The 21,444-nt window shown below is 38.3% G+C and overlaps 2 protein-coding genes and 1 pseudogene across 3 annotated transcripts in view; 1 reads left to right on the top strand and 2 right to left on the bottom strand.

Annotated features, from left to right (window-relative positions):
- Window positions 1–1,252: 1,252 nt before the first annotated feature.
- Window positions 1,253–7,899, bottom strand: LOC115014074 (ubiquitin-conjugating enzyme E2 G1-like; annotated as a pseudogene).
- Window positions 7,900–9,450: 1,551 nt separating this feature from the next.
- anapc7 (anaphase promoting complex subunit 7) lies at window positions 9,451–17,354 on the top strand. Its single transcript, XM_029440691.1, is given in 12 exon segments — window positions 9,451–9,651; window positions 10,674–10,860; window positions 11,047–11,166; window positions 11,687–11,798; window positions 12,346–12,499; window positions 13,812–13,954; window positions 14,119–14,236; window positions 14,325–14,521; window positions 15,163–15,387; window positions 15,499–15,649; window positions 16,282–16,301; window positions 16,304–17,354. Coding segments are annotated over 12 exon segments (1,695 nt in total). The 5' UTR covers window positions 9,451–9,550; the 3' UTR covers window positions 16,471–17,354.
- A 637-nt stretch (window positions 17,355–17,991) lies between these two features.
- Window positions 17,992–21,444, bottom strand: part of LOC115014040 (sarcoplasmic/endoplasmic reticulum calcium ATPase 2-like) — a 33,844-nt gene continuing 30,391 nt past the window's right edge. The window contains exons 20-21 of one of the 2 annotated variants that reach the window (XR_003832849.1): window positions 19,925–21,265; window positions 17,992–18,645 (exon numbers count right to left, since the gene is read on the bottom strand). Coding sequence is in view for 1 of the 2 variants with exons in the window: in XM_029440679.1 (XP_029296539.1) it covers window positions 20,993–21,265 (273 nt within the window). In the remaining variant the exon portion in view is untranslated. Of the gene's footprint in view, window positions 21,266–21,444 lie in introns of both variants that reach the window. The other variant, XM_029440679.1, reaches the window with a different exon arrangement.

The raw sequence follows: 21,444 nt of genomic DNA on the forward strand, positions 1-21,444 counted from the left end.
GAAAGGTGCAGACATCATGGATTTGGACGTGTGCGTCGTCTTCATGTGCTGCCCGCCTGCAGGACGCATGTCCGTGTGTTCCTCTGTACGTCTCCCTCACCTGCCGACTAGGTACACATTCAAAACCTGCCAAAGGCAACGACTAATATTACAGATCTGTGGAGTTTATTTATCTTATTGTTCGTTTATCAGGAACAATGCACGATACATATATTTTACCAGCTAGTAAATCTAGTTATATTTCACAGAACTAGAGCTGCAATGATTAGTTGATTAACAGAAAACTAATGTCCAACAATCTTTATAATTGTTAAAGTCATAAAGTAAAAAGTCTTTAAATTCTGTTTTCAGCCTCAAATCTGGAGACTTCCTGCTTTTATCCATTTTATATCATTAACGTGAATATCTTCGTGTGTTGGACACGACGAGACTTTTAAAGACATCACTTTGGACTTTGAGAACCTGGGACAGACATCTTTCACGTTATAGACCAAACCAGTAAATCAAGAAGATAATAAAAACTATTATTAGTTGCAGCCCTATAAAACATTTATTTATTTTTAAATGACCATCTAAAGTAGCTTCACTTGTACCAGCAGCAATAATGAAACTAATTATAATCCAGTTATAATATGTACAACAATATAAAATAGGCATTTTACTTTAGACTTTTTCTAAAGGTACTTTTATTGAAGCGTGCAGGACTTTAACTTGTGGTGTTGCTTCTTTTACACACGTAAAAGTGAAGAGGTTTTATTTTAGACACAATATGAATTCAGATGCCAGTTTGCAATGCGAACATTAAAACTTATTCCTGGCGAGTTGGCATCTAAAGCAACGTTTGACTCACCATCAGTGCATCTCTGCTCAGACTCTGCAGACCTTCAAATAAAGAACAAATTGATCCAACAATTTAAAATGAATAAAAGCAGCGACATTTATTCATAAAGAAACTCATTTCCTTACCTCATTAACATGTGACCACTTCCATTTGTTAACAGGTTGTCCTTTTTCAGCTGCTCCACAAACGTAACCCGCTTTCTCATCGTTTCCTACGATCCCAACATCTCCTGCCGCTGTGTCGGAGGCTGCCAGCGTCTCATCGGCTCCGTGTGCGTTGCAGCCAGCGGATTCTGATGAACCCTGTAATCGGACACTGTTCCCCGGCTCCAGTTACAGAGCAGAGGTCTAATACACTTGAACCCAGAGCGTGTTCTCATCTAAAATGTAAAACAAACAAAACCACAGCGCACTCTGTTCACACACTTTATTGAGCATCATGTCCAATATACATTGCATCGACACAAAATGGAAAACGAAAACAAAAGTAATGGCGTTAGGGTGGATTACCTGGACACACCATTCTTCAGAGCGTATTGCTTAATGACATTTCAAACGCACCGAATCTGTGCAAATACAGTGAACACCGGTCAGAGGAGGTCATGGTAGGTTAGAAAATTCTGACTTAAAAAGGTAATGTCAACAGCAGTTATGTGATCATAAAGTCGACAGACATCTACTAACTGTACACATCACATTCACCCAGAATGTACTAACATATCTAAACACACCCAAACTCCTTCAAACCTGATTGCATGCGCCAAAAAAAGATGGTTAGCTATTTGTTTCACAGATCAATCATGTATAACATAATTCAGAATAGATGGCTTAATGGTCAGCAACACCACCGGTGAACAAAAAGCCAAATGGTTTCCAGACTCCACCCAAACACGACTGTGCATTTCTTTAAAGAATAAACCCCCAGATGCAGGATCGTGTTCACTTCCCATCAGAACACTTTTACTAAGTGGAGACTTCAAGTCAAGAATCACAACCCACATTCAGTCAAAGTTGATAAATATTATCCAAGTATGCACCAATGATGCCAAGATGTTGGATCTAAGAGCATTACTCAACAATCTACCCAAAGGGTCGGGTCGCTCCCGGACCTGGAGTGAATGCGACTCCCTCCTTGACCCACCCGCTGATCGAAAGCCTAATGTGCCGCAACAAAGAACGATTAGCCTAATTCTACCGTGGAGCCCGAACACTCCTCAGTTTTAATAGGTTAAGAACTCAAACGTCCATAATCCTCGACAGGTTTATGAAGCTTTTCATTTAAGGGGAACTCAGATAACGGTTAACCAGCATGCACGTGGATGTTCACTGACTGCTTCTGGTTGTCCATGCAATATAATAACGTTGTGATGATTAATAGATTCCTTCATTGACCACGAGGGACACGTGTTGGAGGAACACTTCCCCACAAAACAACCATCTGCGTCTCGTCGGTATCAAAGAGAACTTTGTTTTCCTCACACACCAACGAAGAAGTCTTGATGACTTATAGTTTAACATCAAAACATCCGTTTACAAACTCTCACACGACTCGTGCAGAATAATAATATCCCGCCGACGCTCACTACGTCACAAACACGACTTCACTAAACTCTTACTGTTTAAAACCCGTCGGACTCGCAGCGCCTGCGTAAGCGTGAGACTGTTCGTGCAGAAGTGTTTTAAATATTAAGGCTTTAGTGTTTGTGACGTCGTGAACAGACTGGATAAATGAGATGAAACTGCACGAGTTGAGTTTGTACGTCGTTTGATTCTTCGCTCAGCGTGGAGGATCGCGAGACGAAGTCACACGGGCGAGTTATTGATGCACAAACGGTCATTATGTATTCATTCCAGGGAAAGACTCAGGAACATCAGAGGTTTGCTGATTTATAAGTTGGATCCTGAGAAGTTGGCACAAATCTTCTGTTAGCTATGCTCGTGTGCGAGTCCATATGTTATAAAACAATAACTCTCAAATCACTAAGCCATTCCATTCACATCCACAGCTAGCAAACAATAACACGAGCTGTTTGAGGGGATCATGCAGGTGTGAGAGTCATGGTTTTACATCTCTTGGACACAGAAGAAGAAGATGCTAACACAGGAGAGCGATTCTCAGAAAAGACTGAAACAATCTAAACGTTCTGGAGCCGTCCCTCTGAACAACGAGCAGACTGTGAGGAAGTGAAGCCGACAAGGCAACAGTGATTCAACGTGTTGAAAATAATCACATCTATTGTTGGGCCGACATTAATCTGGTAAGTATTCAGTAGGGAGGACAAGTGATGACCTAACGGTAACGGGTGTTTTGTTTCACACAATCTTGAGCACTGAGTTGCATAAGAAACCTGGTATAAAGTAGAAACTGTTCAGCAGCAGATAAAAAAGCAAGTTAATTTACAGTAGTGACATATCTTACATCATTAATTCTTTCAAAATAAATTAAATTAAATATACAATTCCAGGTAGGAAACGGGTTAATTTCGCTGGTAGGGTTCTCAAATTGGCTCGTCTTGCGGAAAATGACAACCGTTGACGGAAACGTGGTTGAAGCCAGCCAAGTCCTCTGACTGGCAAAACAAGGGGTGCAAAAGCCTTTTGCTGAAATGTTCCCTCTGAAGGCATTTCCTTTAACTGAAAAACAAAACAAAACAAACCTCTTAACTACTTTAACTTCCAGAACAAGGCTTCACATGTAATAAATAGATATTTTTAATGACTTCACTTCACTTACCCTGGATTTTACGATCGACTCCTAATCAAAAGCCATCTCTTGACTTTTTCTTACACAGCGAGCCACCTTCCTCTTGAACTCCCCGTTAGGGTCCTCCCGCCACTCTTTCTGTGGGAGCAACACAAGATCATATCAACACAACCTTACATGAACGGCCATGATAACAAGAATGAAAAGAGGGTGAGAATATAAATATAAAATGGATTCTGAGTACAACGCGGTGCTCATCTCAGGATCTACTCGTCCACTGAGGATGTTTTTTATATTTAAAGTTATATTAATTGATAGCAATAATGTAAACACACAAAAGGTAAACCTAAGACAAAAAGGAAACACATATTCATGCTACACTTGCACACTTTCAGTATTGCTGAATTCTAAGTGACTTCAGGAATAACTTCAAGTTATACAAAAGATAAAAATGCTTCCTTCACATGAATAAGCGCGCTGCCTTTAGAACGGGAAATTGGTACTTTTTGTGATCGTTCAACAATAACGCCCGACACATTCAAAATAAAAAGGATTTATATAAATAAAATAAATTATGAGTCTGGATTCTTATATTCTTACAATTTTCCCCCTCCCCTAATTTCTTTCTTAAGGGGGACGGGATAAGAAATGTGACTCACCGCTGCGTCCACGTTAGCTGGCGAGTCGCTGTTGGGGTCTGCCAGCATGGAGATAACGCTAATCATGATTGTCTCTACCGTGTGGATGGGAAGCCAGCGCTCCTCAGGGCTTTTCATAACCAAACTTATCTTCTCCCGGCTCGTGCAGGATTGAGATGCAAACATCCCCGTTCTTTGCAACTGTGGAGAATGGGAGCACGAGTTTAACGGCGACGATAACCTTCATTACAATTAAACTCAAAGCCTGCGTAAAAACAAAAACATTTGTAATCATCCAGAAGTGTAACACAAAATAATTTCATTCACGAGTGACGACACTGAAGATTTGAAGTAAGGAGACATCTAAGCATCTGCTGGACGCGTTTACCATTTGGGTGCCAGATTTCAGTGATGAACTTCATCTTTGGAGGCCGTAGTGGGTAATCGTAGGGAAAGGTTAGGTATGCTTTGAAAAACCCGCCTTCACTGCAATACAAAGAACACAGAGAAGTTCTGAATCTATACAGTAACGTATACATTTCTTTAGATGTTCTCTTGATTGTGATATGTTCCCACTTACAAAAGGGTATCTTGTGGACCAATGATCACAACTTCCCATTTATAAATGTCATCATCGTCTATCAGACCAGCTGAAAAGCCCTCCACTGGGTTCTTGTTGAGCTCTGAAAAAAGAGAAAGAATTTAATACAATGAGCTGAAAAAACAACTATAAAATGTTTACAAAAGTAACAGGTTGACATGTTGACAGGTAAACATGGGGAAGATGGACAAAAGATACATTTAATAAACACACACACACACACACACACACACACACACTAAAGCGAAACACCATTTTTTTTGACCCAGCTGCTGCAAAAGTTAACCCTTCGAGGATAATGAGAAGGCGGCACGGACATAATAAATCTGCTTTAACGTCACTGACATTGATGAACCACGTATGATGGAAGGTACAATAAATCTAAGGTGAGCCGCATGTTTGTTTGTTTTCTTTTGTTGATGCAAATTCTTCTGTGAAGCAGCTGCAGGAAAAATATAGTTTGCATTATCAACACATCTGCTGATTTAAAGATCTTTTCATGCTAAAATGTCTTTAAATGTTGTTTTCAGCCTCTGAAATGTGGAGATTTCCTGCTTTTCTCTGTTTCATATCATATTAAAGTAACAAACAAGACATTTAAAGACATCACTTTGGGAAACTGCGACGGACACATTTCACTATTTTATAGATCGATTGACCTAGAAAATAATCAGCAGATTAAATCGATGAAGAGGAGAATCGTTAATTGCAGCCCGACAACAAAGTATGTAAAATTGGTGCATCAAAACAATTCCCAGCGTTGACTGCCTATATTAGAGGAATAAAGTATTCCTCTAATATAACTTTAGTTTAATCCTTATAGGAGATGTTCAGTTTTTGGTATCTAAATCAGAATATTTACTGAAGTAATAGAAATATTACTATTTGTGTCTCTCCATTTAATTCAATAGTTTGGCTCATGTTCACTGAATCAAATCGTGGTTTCCAAAAATAATTAACACTTGAAGTGAATCATCAACCTGAAGAACTGAACCGAGTGAACCGCTGTAAAGCCAGTGATTCACAAACCCACACACAGAAATAACGCCGTCTCTTTCTGAATCAGTGGATGTGTGGTGGTGGATGTGTGGTGGTGGATGTGTGGTGGGTGGATGTGGGTGGATGTTGTGGTGGATGGATGTGTGGTGGGTGGATGTGTGGTGGGTGGATGTTGTGGTGGATGGATGTGTGGTGGGTGGATGTGTGGTGGGTGGATGTGTGGTGGGTGGATGTGTGGTGGGTGGATGTTGTGGTGGGTGGATGTTGTGGTGGGTGGATGTGTGGTGGGTGGATGTGTGGTGGGTGGATGTTGTCATTCAGAACCACAGGAAACCCTGAATCCTGTCCAGAGTGAGTACATCCTGACCGTACAGAACAGGACAGAATCACAGCAGCTCTAACTTTATCAAAGTGTCACTTTGGCTACAGTGTACAACTGGGAAAACACTGAAATGATATTAATTTAGTAATAAAATATAAGACGTTAATGCTCATAATTAGGGCTCTAACGATTATTTTCATTATACAATAATCTGCATATATTTTCTAGATTTTTTAATTTGACTATAAAATGTCCGAAAAGGGTTATAAATATTCTTCCCAGTTCTTCAAAGTCCAAGGTGATGTCTTTAAATGTTCTGTCAGTGCCAAACACAAAGACATTCACTTTTTTAAGATATAAAACAGGGGAAAGCAGCAAATCTCCATATTTTAAAGGCTGAAAACTGTATTTTCTGACATTTTTCGCATGAAATAAATTCATTAAATGAATAATCGATTATCAAAATAGTTGGCGATTATTTTTCCGTCGATCTACGAACAGCTCTACTCGTAATATTGTGATAACGCTCACATCGTTTCCTAATCTTGAATGCTGCATTACAGTTTTATTACCTGATTGATTTTTACACTTAGTGAATTTGACTGCATCTTTCTGCTGACCATTATATCAAAACTACAAATGATATTCTCTCATTGTTATCAGACCTGTAGTCTGAAGAAAACTGGTATGGTTGTTTTTCATTTTGGGTTTTTTTTGTTTACTTTTCCAAATTACGTAAATTCTGTTTTATGTTTTCCACTTTTTTTGTTATGGTTTGTTTTCCTCTCTAAATTGATGCTTCCGTTGTATAAGCCTGCAGCTTGTTGTCCTCTCCTGACACCTGTCTTGTGTTTTCATTAGCTGAATTTTATGCAGTCTTGTGAATAAAAAAGCAAATAAAATAAAAATAAAACAAAAAAAGTCAACCAGACGCAGAAGTGTGCTGTCAGCTGCAGGAATACAGAAGTCCATGTCTGAGTCTGACAATAATAAGAACAGAAACACCTCTGCCACCAACATTAATGCTATGTTTGATCAGAATAAATCCTTATGGAGGGTTTAACACTGAGATGCGTCTCCGCTCACTAACCTGCGGTCTGAGCCACATTTGACATCATTACATATTATCTAATAGAGCTAGGTGGCCTTTAGTGGTTTGTAATTTTAATCAAGTTGCTCGTGGTATAGTAGCATATTGTTTAATGAAAAGTTTAGAGTGTACACAGCGATCATTAGCGAAGCTAAAGTCATCAGAGCAGATGAGTCTCTGGGTTGATTATTCCTTTGTTCCGTCAGCTAACTAATGTCGAACTTGCTAGCCCGCTAGCAAGGTTAGCGTTATAATTAAGTGTTGGTTCAGATATACTGTTAATTGAACAACGTAAACTTGTAAATACATGTATTTATTTCAGCTAATCAAAGCAGCTTGGCCACGTACTGAACGGCAGAGATAAAGAAACCCATTATGTTAGCTTTCTGGGCTTACTCCTATGGCGTAAACATAGCTTTGCGGAGCTAAAAAAAAGAAAAAGAAGCTAACGTTAGCTGCTAGGTAGGTAGCATTTATAACAGGCTATATTTGCTTACAATATTTTATCCATATTAACTTACCTGCCAGTTGTTTTCGAAGAAGTAATGCTGATTGTTCGGTCATGGTACGCTAACGTAAATTAAAATCACTTTGTGTCGACAAATACTTTCCAAAAAAATAGAGCTAAAGCCGAAATCGAGGTGCAACGTTGCGCTGCCTGCTGCTGAGTTCCTCTGTGTTGTGACACCAGGTTCAGCTGCTGGCTTTAGCTCTGCGCATGCGCGTCTGCAGTTGATTGTTTATGTGTTTTTATTTTTATGTTTGTGTTCGAGGCTCCATTTTTCCAGAAATCAACAGGCACTAAACGTTTTTGTTACCTTTATCAGCAACTTCCCTGGCCTACAGAATTCTGATTGATATGTTATACACCACATTTGAAGTACCATTAGATTTATTTATTAATATTATTGACAACACATTCAGGTAAACAGTGGTTGATACAAAAACATATGAAGAGTATAAAATAAGATAATGTAAAGACAATTAAACAATGTTTTAAGTAAATAAAACAACAGCAGGAGAACACACACACACAAACATATATATATATATGTATATATATATATATGTATATATGTATATATATGTATATATATATATATATATATATATATATATATGTATATATATATATGTATATATATATATATATATATGTATATATATATATATATATATATATATACTATATATATACATATATACATATATATACATATATATATACATATATATATACATATATATATATATATATATATATATATATATACATATATATACATATATATATATATATATATATACATATATATACATATATATATATATACATATATATATACATATATATATATATATATATATATATATATATATATATATATATATATATATATATATATATATATATCCTGAGGTAATGATATTCAGTCAGATATTTCAGACAAAAAAGTGTAATCGTTTTCCAAAAGCTTTTTACTTTTTTAGTTGTTTAATAAACGGAATGATTTGAGTTTAGTTCTAGGAGAAAAGGTAAAACCTTAGGAAGTTATTTAAAACGTTTGTATTTAGTTGGTAGTTTGTGAATAAAATTGCATATAAAATAATTAAATTAATCAGATATTCAAGAGCGCCATCATCTTGATTAACATAGTAACACATATTATCTTTAAGGTTTAATTAGTAGACAGAAAGGTTTACAAGAAAGTCGGCCTACACAATTCCAGTAGCATACACAGCCATTTTCAGACAATAAAAACAAAAAAAGGCTTCTTTCTTGAAGGATATTTATGTACTGTGTTTTTGTATAACAAGTAACTGCTGTACAGAGGTTGTAGAACATTGTGTAAGTACTTATATTAACAGTTGTTGCCCAACATTAAAAGTTGTTGCCCAAAATCAAAGTGAAATCAGGTAGCTTCACATAAATTTATCAAATAAGAAAATATTGCTGCAGCAAATTCATAAGATGCTTTCAAAATTCTCGGAAATACGAATTATTTTTGTGGATGCTTACCTATCCTAGCTTAATCTAATGAAGAAGCGAATGGAAACGTTTCACTTTTCTTCAAAACATACATTTTTACTCTATGTATTTCCGCCTATTGTTTCTAAAGTTAAAATGTGTTAGTTTTTCTTTTGCCAAAGACGAAGATTTCATGAAGATCATATTTACTAGCATAGTGGTTGAAATCACGAGCTTGGGAAGAGCACCTAAATGCAGCATTATGCGGAAGGAACGTAGTACGGCGCCATATTTAACACATCAGAAGCTAGCTAGCATTAGCTGTTTACAAGCCCAAACTTTTAACTTGAGACGGAAACATAAAGCAAGCCCTAAACTTAATCGAAAATGAATGTGATAGATAATGTACGGGAAATGGCTGCCGCTGGCCTTCACTCTAATGTCCGGATATTGAGCAGTTTGTTGCTCACGATGAGCAATAACAACCCGTAAGTATTGTCAGAGCAAGGATCCGTCTATTTCCTGAAGAGTGCTGTCAGGACGAGACAGTGATAGCCCACAGCTAACTGGTCAACAATAGCTAACATTCATTATTGTAGCCGTAAATCAGATCGGGGTTATATATCAATTCAAACTCACGCCAGTAATATGCGGATCCCAAATAAATAAACCATTAATAGTTAGATGTGTATTATTGGGCGACGTTTAGACGTTCGTTTCCAGGAAATAGTCATGAAGAGTCCTACAGTTAGTGGTACCTGCTATTAGCAGTTAGCTTGAAGTATTGTGAATTCAACTGATCAACCAGTATTGTCACATATTGTTGAACACTTGCTGTTTTCCCTTCACAATCTTGACAATACCGTGTGGTTGATTATACAGTGTCTATGTGCTTTCAGACTTACAGTGCAATGTTTTTGTTTTGATGTACCAGCAGCTGATGCCGGATGCTTCTCTACATACAAACAAACTACTATTATACAAACATCTCGGGTTACTTCTTACACTCCTGTGCTTTGGATCAATAGACACGTTTACTGTCTTTGTTTGTTGTTGTTCTGGTCTTGATATCATATCTGCTCTTCTCTTCATTATTATTAATAGTATTATCTGTCGCTCACTGTCTTTGTGCTGTTAGCATTCCCACTAAGAGAGACTATGTTGTCTATTCTCTGATTTACTCTGGCATTAATACATTTTATGTGTTATTCCTATTTATACTATTCCTGCATTTTAAACACTTAATCATAGATCCAGTTTTCAACATTAATATTATTTATACTACTGTTATATATTGTAGTATACATATTTTTTACAGCTTTATTGATGTTATGTAGTACAATGCACACATTTTTACAAACTCAATTCTTATTTCTATTTTACTTATAGCTTCTCTATATTTATACATATTTTTATTCTAAAATGGAGCAACTGTAGCGTAACCCATTTCCCCCCTGGGGATAAATAAAGTATTTCTGATTACTATATTATTTGTGTCTTTTTGATAAAGAGAGCTGTTCTCGCCAGCCCAGAAGTACCAGTTGTTGGTTTACCACGCCGATGCCATCTTCCATGATAAGGAATATCGTAATGCTGCCTGCAAATACAGTATGGCATTGCAACAGAAGAAGGTGCTCAGCAAAACATCTAAAGTTCGTACTTCTACTGGTGGAGCTGCATCTAACCTACAGGCACAGGTAAGTGCAACAACTCAGGGTGTCACCAGATTCCTACGGACTGCAAGATGACAATTGCAATTCTTCTTTATATACAATATTGTGCACCTTGAGACCCTATGATATTTGACCCAAATATCCATACCACTGACCTGGTCATGAATGGTAATAGACACATTTACAATTTCACATAATGTTGTCTTTCAGAGTTTGCCTTCCGAAATTGAGGTAAAGTACAAGATCGCTGAATGCTATACCATTTTGAAACTGGATAAAGATGCTATTGCAGTGCTCGATGGGATCCCGTCCAGACAGAGGACGCCAAAGGTACGCTGCTACTCTCCTAGTTATTGAAATAACATCTGCATCTGCATCTTTTAATAATACATGCCTCAGTGGTTCTGCTCAATTTTATATATATATATATATATATATATATATATATATATATATATATATATATATATATATGAAGAGATAAACCTAAAGATCATAAAGAAGTACTCATTTACTTTTTGAATTGGAGAGATGTCCTGATATAACTGATTTAAAAAATATTTCTGTAAATAATACACATGATAATATCGTAGTTATAATCAGCTCTACATATTTTCAGTGTAATTAATTTGCCAAAAAACAGACAAAACTCACAATAAACAATTATTAATTTGTTTTAAAATATTGATGTATATTTTGATAATATCGTTAACGTGAGTTATTTGATATTGATATTGTCTCAGCCCTCTTCGAGTGTTAAAAACCACAAGGCTGTAAAAGTATTCGACTTTACAGATGCTTTTCTACAGAATTGTGATGGAATGGATGTTATTGTTGTTTCTCGCCTCAGATCAATATGATGCTCGCTAACCTGTACAGGAAGGCAGGTCAGGAGCGCTCTGCAGTCACCAGCTACAAGGAGGTCCTCAGGCAGTGTCCCCTCGCGCTGGACGCAATCATCGGTACACACACTCACAGAAACACCTTCATCCAACACACAACATGTAGCCTGCTGACACGCCTGCAGCTGGCTGCACTCTTCACAGTATACAGGTTTCCAGATGTTCCACGCTATGAGAGTTGACGGTTATCAGATCGTGTACATTTGTTTATAAGTGAGTTAAAGTTAAGACCGCAGCAGCTGCAGTACGTGTTTATTGTTAATAATCAGAGGACATTATTTTAAAAGCTCACAGCTGATGTTGTTTATCATTTAGTAGTTAAATGAACATTCTGCTAACATGTAAACTAACAGGCTTTAGTTATAGAACCGGTTATAGTACTTAACAGGTGCATAATTCTTTTCTTATTCCTTTTAACTGATGATATTAATATTAATATTGTAATAGTGTATACGATGGTTATCGTACCGTAAAGAAATGTAATACTGTTGCAACCCTCTTTACACATAAAGGCTCTTTGTGCACACGCACAGTGAATCCCTCTGATGAAGCTGTTCGAGCTTCATCAGTTTGTGAAACACTCGTAACTGTTCTTTGTTCCCTGTAGGTCTTCTCTCTTTATCAGTCAAAGGAGCTGAAGTGGCGTCCATGACTATGGATGTGATCCAGAGTATCCCCAACCTGGACTGGCTCTCTGTCTGGATCAAAGCGTACGCCTTCATCCACGCAGGAGACAATCAAAGAGCCATCAACACTATTTGGTGAGTGGACAAGTTTTACACAAAGTGTTCGAATCTTTGAAGCTTCATTCATAATGTTGACATTCAAAATCTAAATCAGGAATATTCAATCTTCCATCTCTAGTCCTTGTGTTTTAAAGCTGGTAATTCTACACTAATATTATTAGTATTATAATATATTATTATTAGTATTATATTATTAGTATTCGTATTATATTATTAATATTATAATATATTATTAGTATTAGTATTATATTATTAATATTATAATATATTATTAGTATTATATTATATTATTAGTATTATAATATATTATTAGTATTATATTATTAGTATTATAATATATTAATAGTATTATAATATATTATTAGTATTATATTATTAGTATTATAATATATTAGTATTATAATATATTAGTATTATAATATATTATTAGTATTATAATATATTATATTATTATATTATTAGTATTATAATATATTATTATTATTATAATATATTATATTATATTATTAGTATTATATTATTAGTATTATAATATATTAGTATTATAATATATTATTAGTATTATAATATATTAGTATTATAATATATTATTAGTATTATAATATATTAGTAGTAATATTATAAGGATATATATATTATTAGTATATTAGTATATAGTATATATATAGTATATATATATTATATTATTAGTATTATAATATTAGTATTATATATTATTAGTATTATAATATATTATTATTATATTATTATAATTATTATTATTATTATATATTAATATATATATATATTATTAGTATTATATTATAATATTATTATAATATAGTATATTATTTAGTATTATTTTATATATATTATTATTATAATATAGTATATTATATTATTAGTATTATAATATATTAGTATTATAATATATTATATTAGTGTTATAATATTAGTAGAGTTAGACTCCAGTGGTGCTGCAGAGGAATGTTCCTGGACTCTGTGATCAAACATTTATAGATTATTTCCAACTTTCACATGTTTTTATCTCATCAAATATTTTTGCTTCAATCCATATTTGTTGGTGTTTATTCTCAAAAACAACATTTTCACTGCACTCGAAAAAATGTTTGCTCTCCCGCTTACTGACACAAAGAGAGGCACCGTCTGTTACCGGGCGGACTAACAGCACCACAAATAATATTTATGTTTCCACAATATAAAACGTAGTGTGTGTGATATCATAACACAGACATTAGAAAACCTCGATTATTTTACTTTGAATGTAAAAGAAAACGTTGAGTTCAGCCCTCGAAGTGACTGAATGTTACTTTTCCTCTGGTCTCAGCTCTCTGGAGAAGAAGTCTCTGTTGCGGGACAACGTGGACCTCCTGGTGAGCCTGGCTGATGTGTACTTCAGGGCCGGTGACACCAAGAACGCCATCCTCAAGTTTGAACAAGCCCAGATGCTGGACCCATACCTCATCAAAGGTGTGCTGCAGTTTTTATATATTGTTTATATTTATTGATCGAGCGCGTGTCCCAAACTGTTCAAATGTATTTCTGTGAGTTATCTTCACAATCATTACTTGTGTCATGGACTCTGGACGCTCGTACCAGCTTCAGCTTCACCTTGTTTGCACCTGTTTATGCAGGAATGGATGTTTATGGATACCTGATGGCCCGCGAAGGACACTTGGAGGATGTTGAAGTCCTGGGAGGACGATTATTTAACATTTCAGACCAGCATGCAGAACCCTGGGTCATCTCTGGGTGAGTCTTCCTTTCTTTGACAAAGTGTGCTACATGAAATCTTTGTCGTAGTTGTTTTAATCCTTTTGAATTTGTTCCTGTTGTTCAGCTGTCACAGCTTTTATAGCAAGCGTTACTCCAGAGCTCTCTACCTGGGAGCCAAAGCCATCCAGCTGAACAGCAACAGCGTGCAGGCTCTGCTCCTGAAGGGCGCCGCACTGAGAAACATGGGCCGTGTTCAGGAAGCCATCATCCATTTCAGGGAGGCCATGCGCTTAGCTCCCTGCAGACTCGACTGCTATGAAGGCACGTTTGTATACGGCAGGACATGTTTGCATGTCTTTATTCTTTTTTTACACTTTTTAAATGGAGAGTTTGGATGTTTTGAGTGTGAGGTACTTCTCCACAGTCGGTGTGTTACTACCTCCATGATGCAGTTTGGAGAAACAGACAGGAAGTTAAACAATGTTCTGCTGCTGCCATATGCTCTCTTTAAAGCCACCAGACTCCATTGACAAAAACATTAATTTAACCTCTCAGAACACAGGAGTTGCTGGTCTATCACTGCCTCCATCGGTTAGTTAGTTTGTTATTGTGTGACTTTAGTGAATCCAAACCAACTGTTTAAAACACCAACGTTACACAATAACACAAACTAACTAACCGATGGAGGCAGCGGTAGACCTGCACCTCCTGTGTTCTGAGAGGTTAAATTAATGTTTTTGTCAATGGAGTCTGGTGGCTTTGATAAGAACATAGAAAACCGCTGTGCGTTAAGGTAAAGCGGTGAAAATATTCTAAATGTTCACTTTTATGCATAAGGTGACTAAATTATTGGGTTTTTTTTTACATTTCTCCAAATTGGGGGCGTGCTGGGCGCCGTCTACTGGCGATACACTGACTATACATAAGTACCTCATACAATCATGATATTAATAACTTCACAGGTCTGATCGACTGTTACCTGGCATCCAATGGGATCCGAGAGGCTATGGGGATGGCCAATAACATCTATAAGACTCTGGGGGCCAACGCACAAACTCTCACCATCCTGGCCACCGTGTGCCTGGAGGACCCGGTGACGCAGGAGAAAGCCAAAACCCTGCTGGACAAAGCTCTGGCCCAGAGACCGGACTACACCAAGGCTGTGGTGAAGAAGGCCGAGCTGCTCAGTACGTACACCGAAGCCTCGCTTTTCATTCGGCAGCTGGAATACGGACAATGTTCGTATGACTATATATTCAGTTACGTAAAGGAAATGAATGTTGTGATGTGTTGTGAAGGTCGGGAACAGAAATATGAAGAGGGGATCGCTCTCCTGCGGAACGCCCTGGCCAATCAGAGCGATTGTGTCCTGCACAGGATGCTGGGAGATTTCCTGGTGGCTGTCAACGATTACCAAGAAGCCATGGATCAGTACAGCATAGCGCTAAGGTACGAGTCAACGTCACACCTGGGTCTAGTTTACATTTATAGGAAATATAAAAAAAATAAAGAATAGAAATTAAAACAGACACACAGACAGACACAGACACACACACACAGACACAGACACACACACACAGACACACAGACACAGATACACACACACAGATACACAGACACACAGACACACAGACACACAGACACACACACAACAGATACACAACACACAGATACACACACACAGATACACAGACACACAGACACACAGACACACAGAGACACACACACACACACAGACACACACACACACACAGACACACACACACACACAGACACACAGACACGGACACACACACACACACGGACACACACACAGACACACACACGGACACGGACACACACACACAGACACGGACACACAGACACACAGACACACACACAGACACGGACACACACCACACGGACACGGACACACAGACACAGGACACGCACACACACCACACACACGACACACACACACACACACACACACACCACAACACACACACGGCTATACAAACAATCAGACGGGAAAGTAAAAGATAAACCTGATGTGTGTGTGTGTGTGTGTGTGTCTGTGTGTGTGTGTGTTCTTCCCTCAGCCTGGATCCCAACGACCAGAAGTCTTAGAAGGAATGCAGAAGATGGAGAAGGAGGAGAGTCCCACAGACGCCACGGTGGAGCTGGACGGGGACGACATGGAGGGCAGCGGGGAGGACGGGGACCTGGAGGGCAGCGACAGTGAAGCGGCGCAGTGGGCCGACCAGGAGCAGTGGTTTGGTATGCAGTGACCCCGGCCACTAAACGAGACGCAGCCGCTGCTGACACCCTGCAGCCTGTGGGAAGCGTTCGGCTCGTGCAGCGGGACACGCGGCCTCCTTTATGTCCCAACATCCTGAAAACCTTATCAACCACTTCACTGTGGAGCCTCGTCTCAGCGGGAACCTCTCAACCCCAGAGATTCACTGATCGCTCAACATTAGTTTCTGACTTCAGCACTTCTTTGTTCGTGTGAGGCTTCCTGTGTTCCAGGAAACATCCACAGTGATGTCTTCTCTGAAGATCTTCACTTCCACATGATGTAAAGCAGAGGAACGCAGGAACCCTCCACACAGAAAGAAGAATGACTTAAACGAATGAATCATTATTAAAGTAGTTGATTACTTTCTGTCGTTGCAGCTCTATCCTTAATAAATGCCTCCCTGTCCCGGGTCCTGCAAAGTACAATTTAAAGTCCCGTATGGTCGTTCCTGAGTGTCGGCGTATTAATAACACAAAGAGCCGCGTTGGATCTTTTTGGGGTCGAGTTGTTCAGTTTACTGTAACGTGAGACGCAGACATCGTGTTGAGGCCAGAAACGTCCGGCGCTTTCCTTCACGTGTTAGACGGCAGAGATTTTTAAATTAGCGTTTTTATTTGAGCCCGACTGAACTTCTAGATCACGATGAGAGTCGTGACTTAACGTCTGGCGGACGGGGTGAAACGTGACGATGTGCTTAACGTGTGTCTCTTCAGTTGAACACCTGACGTGTCGTGTACATGCTTATTATTTTGTGTTGAGTCTGCCTTTGTGTGTCAAAAATAATCCAACAATTGACTCAAGTGTTACTTATAAATGTTTATAGTATTTTGTACATATTTTTAAAGTGTATAATAAAATGATTAAACACTCTCACTTGACCTGACGTTCAATTAATAAGATATACCAACAAATTCATTTCATTTCTAAGTAATTGATATATCTATCTATATATATATATATAAACACACACGTTATTAGATTTGTGTGTTAAAGACATGTTATCGGGCCACTGATCCCAGTTTGGAGACAAATCACATGTTTAAGTTTATTTAAGTTCCTCGGGCTGAGCGGTAAATGAATCAACTAATTACTATTGTTTACAAACTATTGTAATCAGATTACTTTGTGTGTGTGGCTGGAAATAGTTTCTCAATAATTATCTCAATTAAATGAGAAAATAGTATTTAATTCACAGTTTACAACAACAGGCTTTACTATTGGTTATATTATATATAGATATCTATATTATATATAGATATATATATTATATATATATATCTCTGTGTATATATTTATTTATTAAATTAGCAGAAAACATATTATCGTTCTCGATTGTTATTATGCACTGAAGTGCCTCCATTTCTTCTAACTTTGTGTGCATGTGCCAGTGTTTGCACACGGCACACCTGCCCTCAGACTGTTCCGAGCGTCAGCTGAGATGCGTCTTCTTCCAGCTGCTCCGAGCGTTTGAGTTTAAATAAAGCGTAATGACACCAGGACGAGCAGCGAGTAAACTCTTCATGTATGACAGTTTTATTGACCTGAAACCAAAGTTCATGTGACACATTGTACAATCATCTCTGAAAATACAGTACAGTAGTTTGGCAAAAAAAAAAAGAAAGTGCCAGTAGAGGGACCGCCACGTTCTCCAGGCTGCACCGCTGCACGTCCGCTGCTCCAGACATGTTGCACGTCTCAGTGCAAAGCAAAAATAAAGGATGTTTTATGTTTAAATATTCCATAAAAGTATTTCCTTAGGAAAGATGAACGGTTTTTTTTTGAGCTTATTTAACATTTGTACTATCTGACGAATGTCTATTCTATTTACCAATACTATACATCGTCTATTACACAAGTCTGGGGAGCAGGTGGCTGCGGAGCGGACATGCACCATGGAATATTGTACACTTCTGTACACGGTACTAAGATCTTTGTCTAAAAGGATGGCATGAGAATCTAAAGCTCTTCATGCAGGAGGATGGAGGGACTGACATTTATGTATGGCCTATAAGAAATTAACTTTTATGAGCCTCTTTGTCTTCAGATTATTTAACTGACATGCAGCTCTTTGTAAGATGTGCTGCCCAAAACACACATGCACAACACAAAACAAAACCAAAGTCTGCGAGGAATTTAGAGTCGAGGTGGGTTTACTTGGCCTTTGCTGCGGAGGAAGAGGAAGAAGAAGAAGAAGAAGAAGAAGAAGAAGAATCAAATGGAGTGGACACAAGAATCACAGGCCAAAGTAAGAAAGCATCTGAGCAGCAAAACATTTCAATTCGTCAAAACTTGTTTAATAAAAAGAGCAAATATATTAAGGCCATGCTATGGGCAAGCAGATTAGGTCAAAACACAAATGCAGTAAAAAAAAAAAGACGTATAAATAAAAACAACACCATGCCCTGTAATGGTGCGGGGCACTTTAATGTCGGCGCTACAGTCAGACACCAGCGGTGACTTGCTTTGAATGCAAAAGGCTCCTATTTGTACTCAGTGTGTACCTGGCACTTGGTGACATTGAAAGCAAACAACCACAAAACACCTTCGTCTTTCTCCTCTTGTACCATTAAAAAGTCAATTTAATAAAAGAAAACTGCTAGTCCTATCAGACGCATGAGAAGCTGTCATTGCTGTCACTTTCACATGACCACGTACGGAGGCCGACGAGAAACAAGGACATGAGGTGATCCGTGTTTTAAGTCTGATTTAAATAGTTTTTATTCTTTGTTTATGGCTTAAGAACACGTGATTTTGATTTTAGAGCAGGTGAAACTGAAAATAACGTTTTTCCAGGATAATTATTCTAATTCTGTTTTTTATCTGTGAAAAAAGGTGAAAGTTTTGTTTTTTTCTGGGGTTTGTTGTTGTAATACTCATTTCGGCCACCAGAGAGCACCGCCGCTCTAAATGGGACTAAAAGCATTTGTGTTTTCTTAAACACAAGGTCGATTAACTGACGAGCAGCTGCGTATATTGTTTGTTAGCAAGTTATGAAACGTTACCTTCACGTTTTTCTCAAAACTCACCTGGAAGGAAATATAAATGCTCTGGTGGCCGGAACTAGTATTACAACAAAAAACACCAAAATAAAAATAAATTATAATAATTGACCAAAACTTTCTCTTGTTTTCACAGGTAAAAAGAAAAAAGTAACTTAACCTGAACATTGTTTGTTTGTATTCACCTGCCAAAGAAATGATTCTGGCAAAACTGAGAAATCTTTTTGGATTATTCTGGAAAAAACGTAAAAAACGTAAAAGACGTAAAAACGTTCACCTGTTCTTTAGTCATAACCACAGGAGAGGAAACACTCAGATCAGACTTAGAAAAGGGATTTTCTTGTCTTTCAGGGCTTCCGTAGACAATGACAGACAGCAAAGAAAGCTGCGTGTGCAACCACGTGAAGATGAGTGTCGTTAGCATGCGGGTCAAAGTGTACTCACTCTGCAGGTAAACGGGTTGAAGGCATTGGAAGAAACAACAATTAGCTTTAAAACAAAAAAACCACAAAGCACTCACTGGCCTGGTATTACTGGAGCAGGCATGCAGGAAGGCTAAAGCTACGCTTCGGTAAACTCGTGGAGATGTACGGAGCATTTCGACAGCAACAACAACAAAAGATCTCTACAGAGATTCTACTTGTGTGCTATGTACAGATATACAGACTCTTCCAATGGCCGCTCGTCCATGTTGTGCTCAGTTGATAAGACTAACAGCTTCTTGGTGCCTTTTTACATATTCAAGTACAGTATGTGCACAATATACATATACATTAAAAAGATTACTGGAATTAAGATGCAAAAATTAAGACTGAAAGTTGAAAATCAAAAACAAACGTTTTCTTCAAGTAAACAAATTTAACAGGTTTTATCAAAAGAATCTACCGAGTAACATCCGAGTCCTCACCTCCGAGCAGAGGGAATATATCTTTAACACGAGACACATCGGTGCTTACCTCAACACCTTTAACGAGAATCTATGAAATGATTGTTAAGACAGACGTACGAATGATCGCATTAACAGCATCGAGGTAGCTGCGCTCTGCCCGACGCAGAAAACAAGGATTGACGATGGAGCTCAAAAAACGACGACAGACTCCTGCGGGGGCAAATATATTCAAGTCTCTGCCCCAAAACTAGAATGATACTACACGGTCCTCAACCTCCGCTCCACACCCAGCGTTATTACTTTTGTCCCCACAGCCCCTCCCAAAACATTACAAAATATTAATTATCATAAAATAGTGTAAATTCTCTGTACAGCTCAACACACAGCTCCGACACGGTGGGCATTTCTGAAAACGAGGGATCAAAAGAGAGAAAAGCGTGATGGTGAAATGAAACATGTCAGTCATTAGAATACGACCCCCCCGCCCCGCCCCGCCCAAAACACATGGTGGAAATGTCCTAAAAAGATCTGACAGACGTTGATCCGAGTTAATGTAGCTGTTAGATGTGTGTGTTAATGTCCACGTCACACTGGTGCACAGGGAGGGGGGGTGCTGGAGTCAGTCAGGGCCACAGCATGGCGGACACGTTAGTGTCGGTGCTGTAGATCCACAGCACCAGGGGCAGCGAGACGGCCACGAAGGGCCAGGAGATGCCCTCGGCACATGCGGACAGAGAGCGGCCTCGGCTGGCCGGCTTCTCCGCGTGCTGTTTACCAAAGTCCAAGTAGTTCCTGGCCATGAACTTCAGCAGCTCGTCCAGCAGGATGACGGGCAGAGACATCTTCAGCACCATCATCCACTGGGTCGTGTCCAGAGGGGTGATCTGGAAGATGACCTGTGGGAGAGCATCCAAGCAGCAGATACTGGTTACAGGGTGACCCCCCCAAGACCTCATTTAAAGGGACAGTCCACAAAACGACTGTTTGTGATCAATTAATCAGCTGTTGGGTTCTGGAAGAAAACTTCTCTGGAGCCTCGTCGGAGGACGGAGAATTAAAAACGGAGAAAAGTCGT

Source organism: Cottoperca gobio, chromosome 9 (genome assembly GCF_900634415.1).
Source record: "Cottoperca gobio chromosome 9, fCotGob3.1, whole genome shotgun sequence".
NCBI classification, from domain to species: Eukaryota; Metazoa; Chordata; class Actinopteri; order Perciformes; family Bovichtidae; genus Cottoperca; species Cottoperca gobio.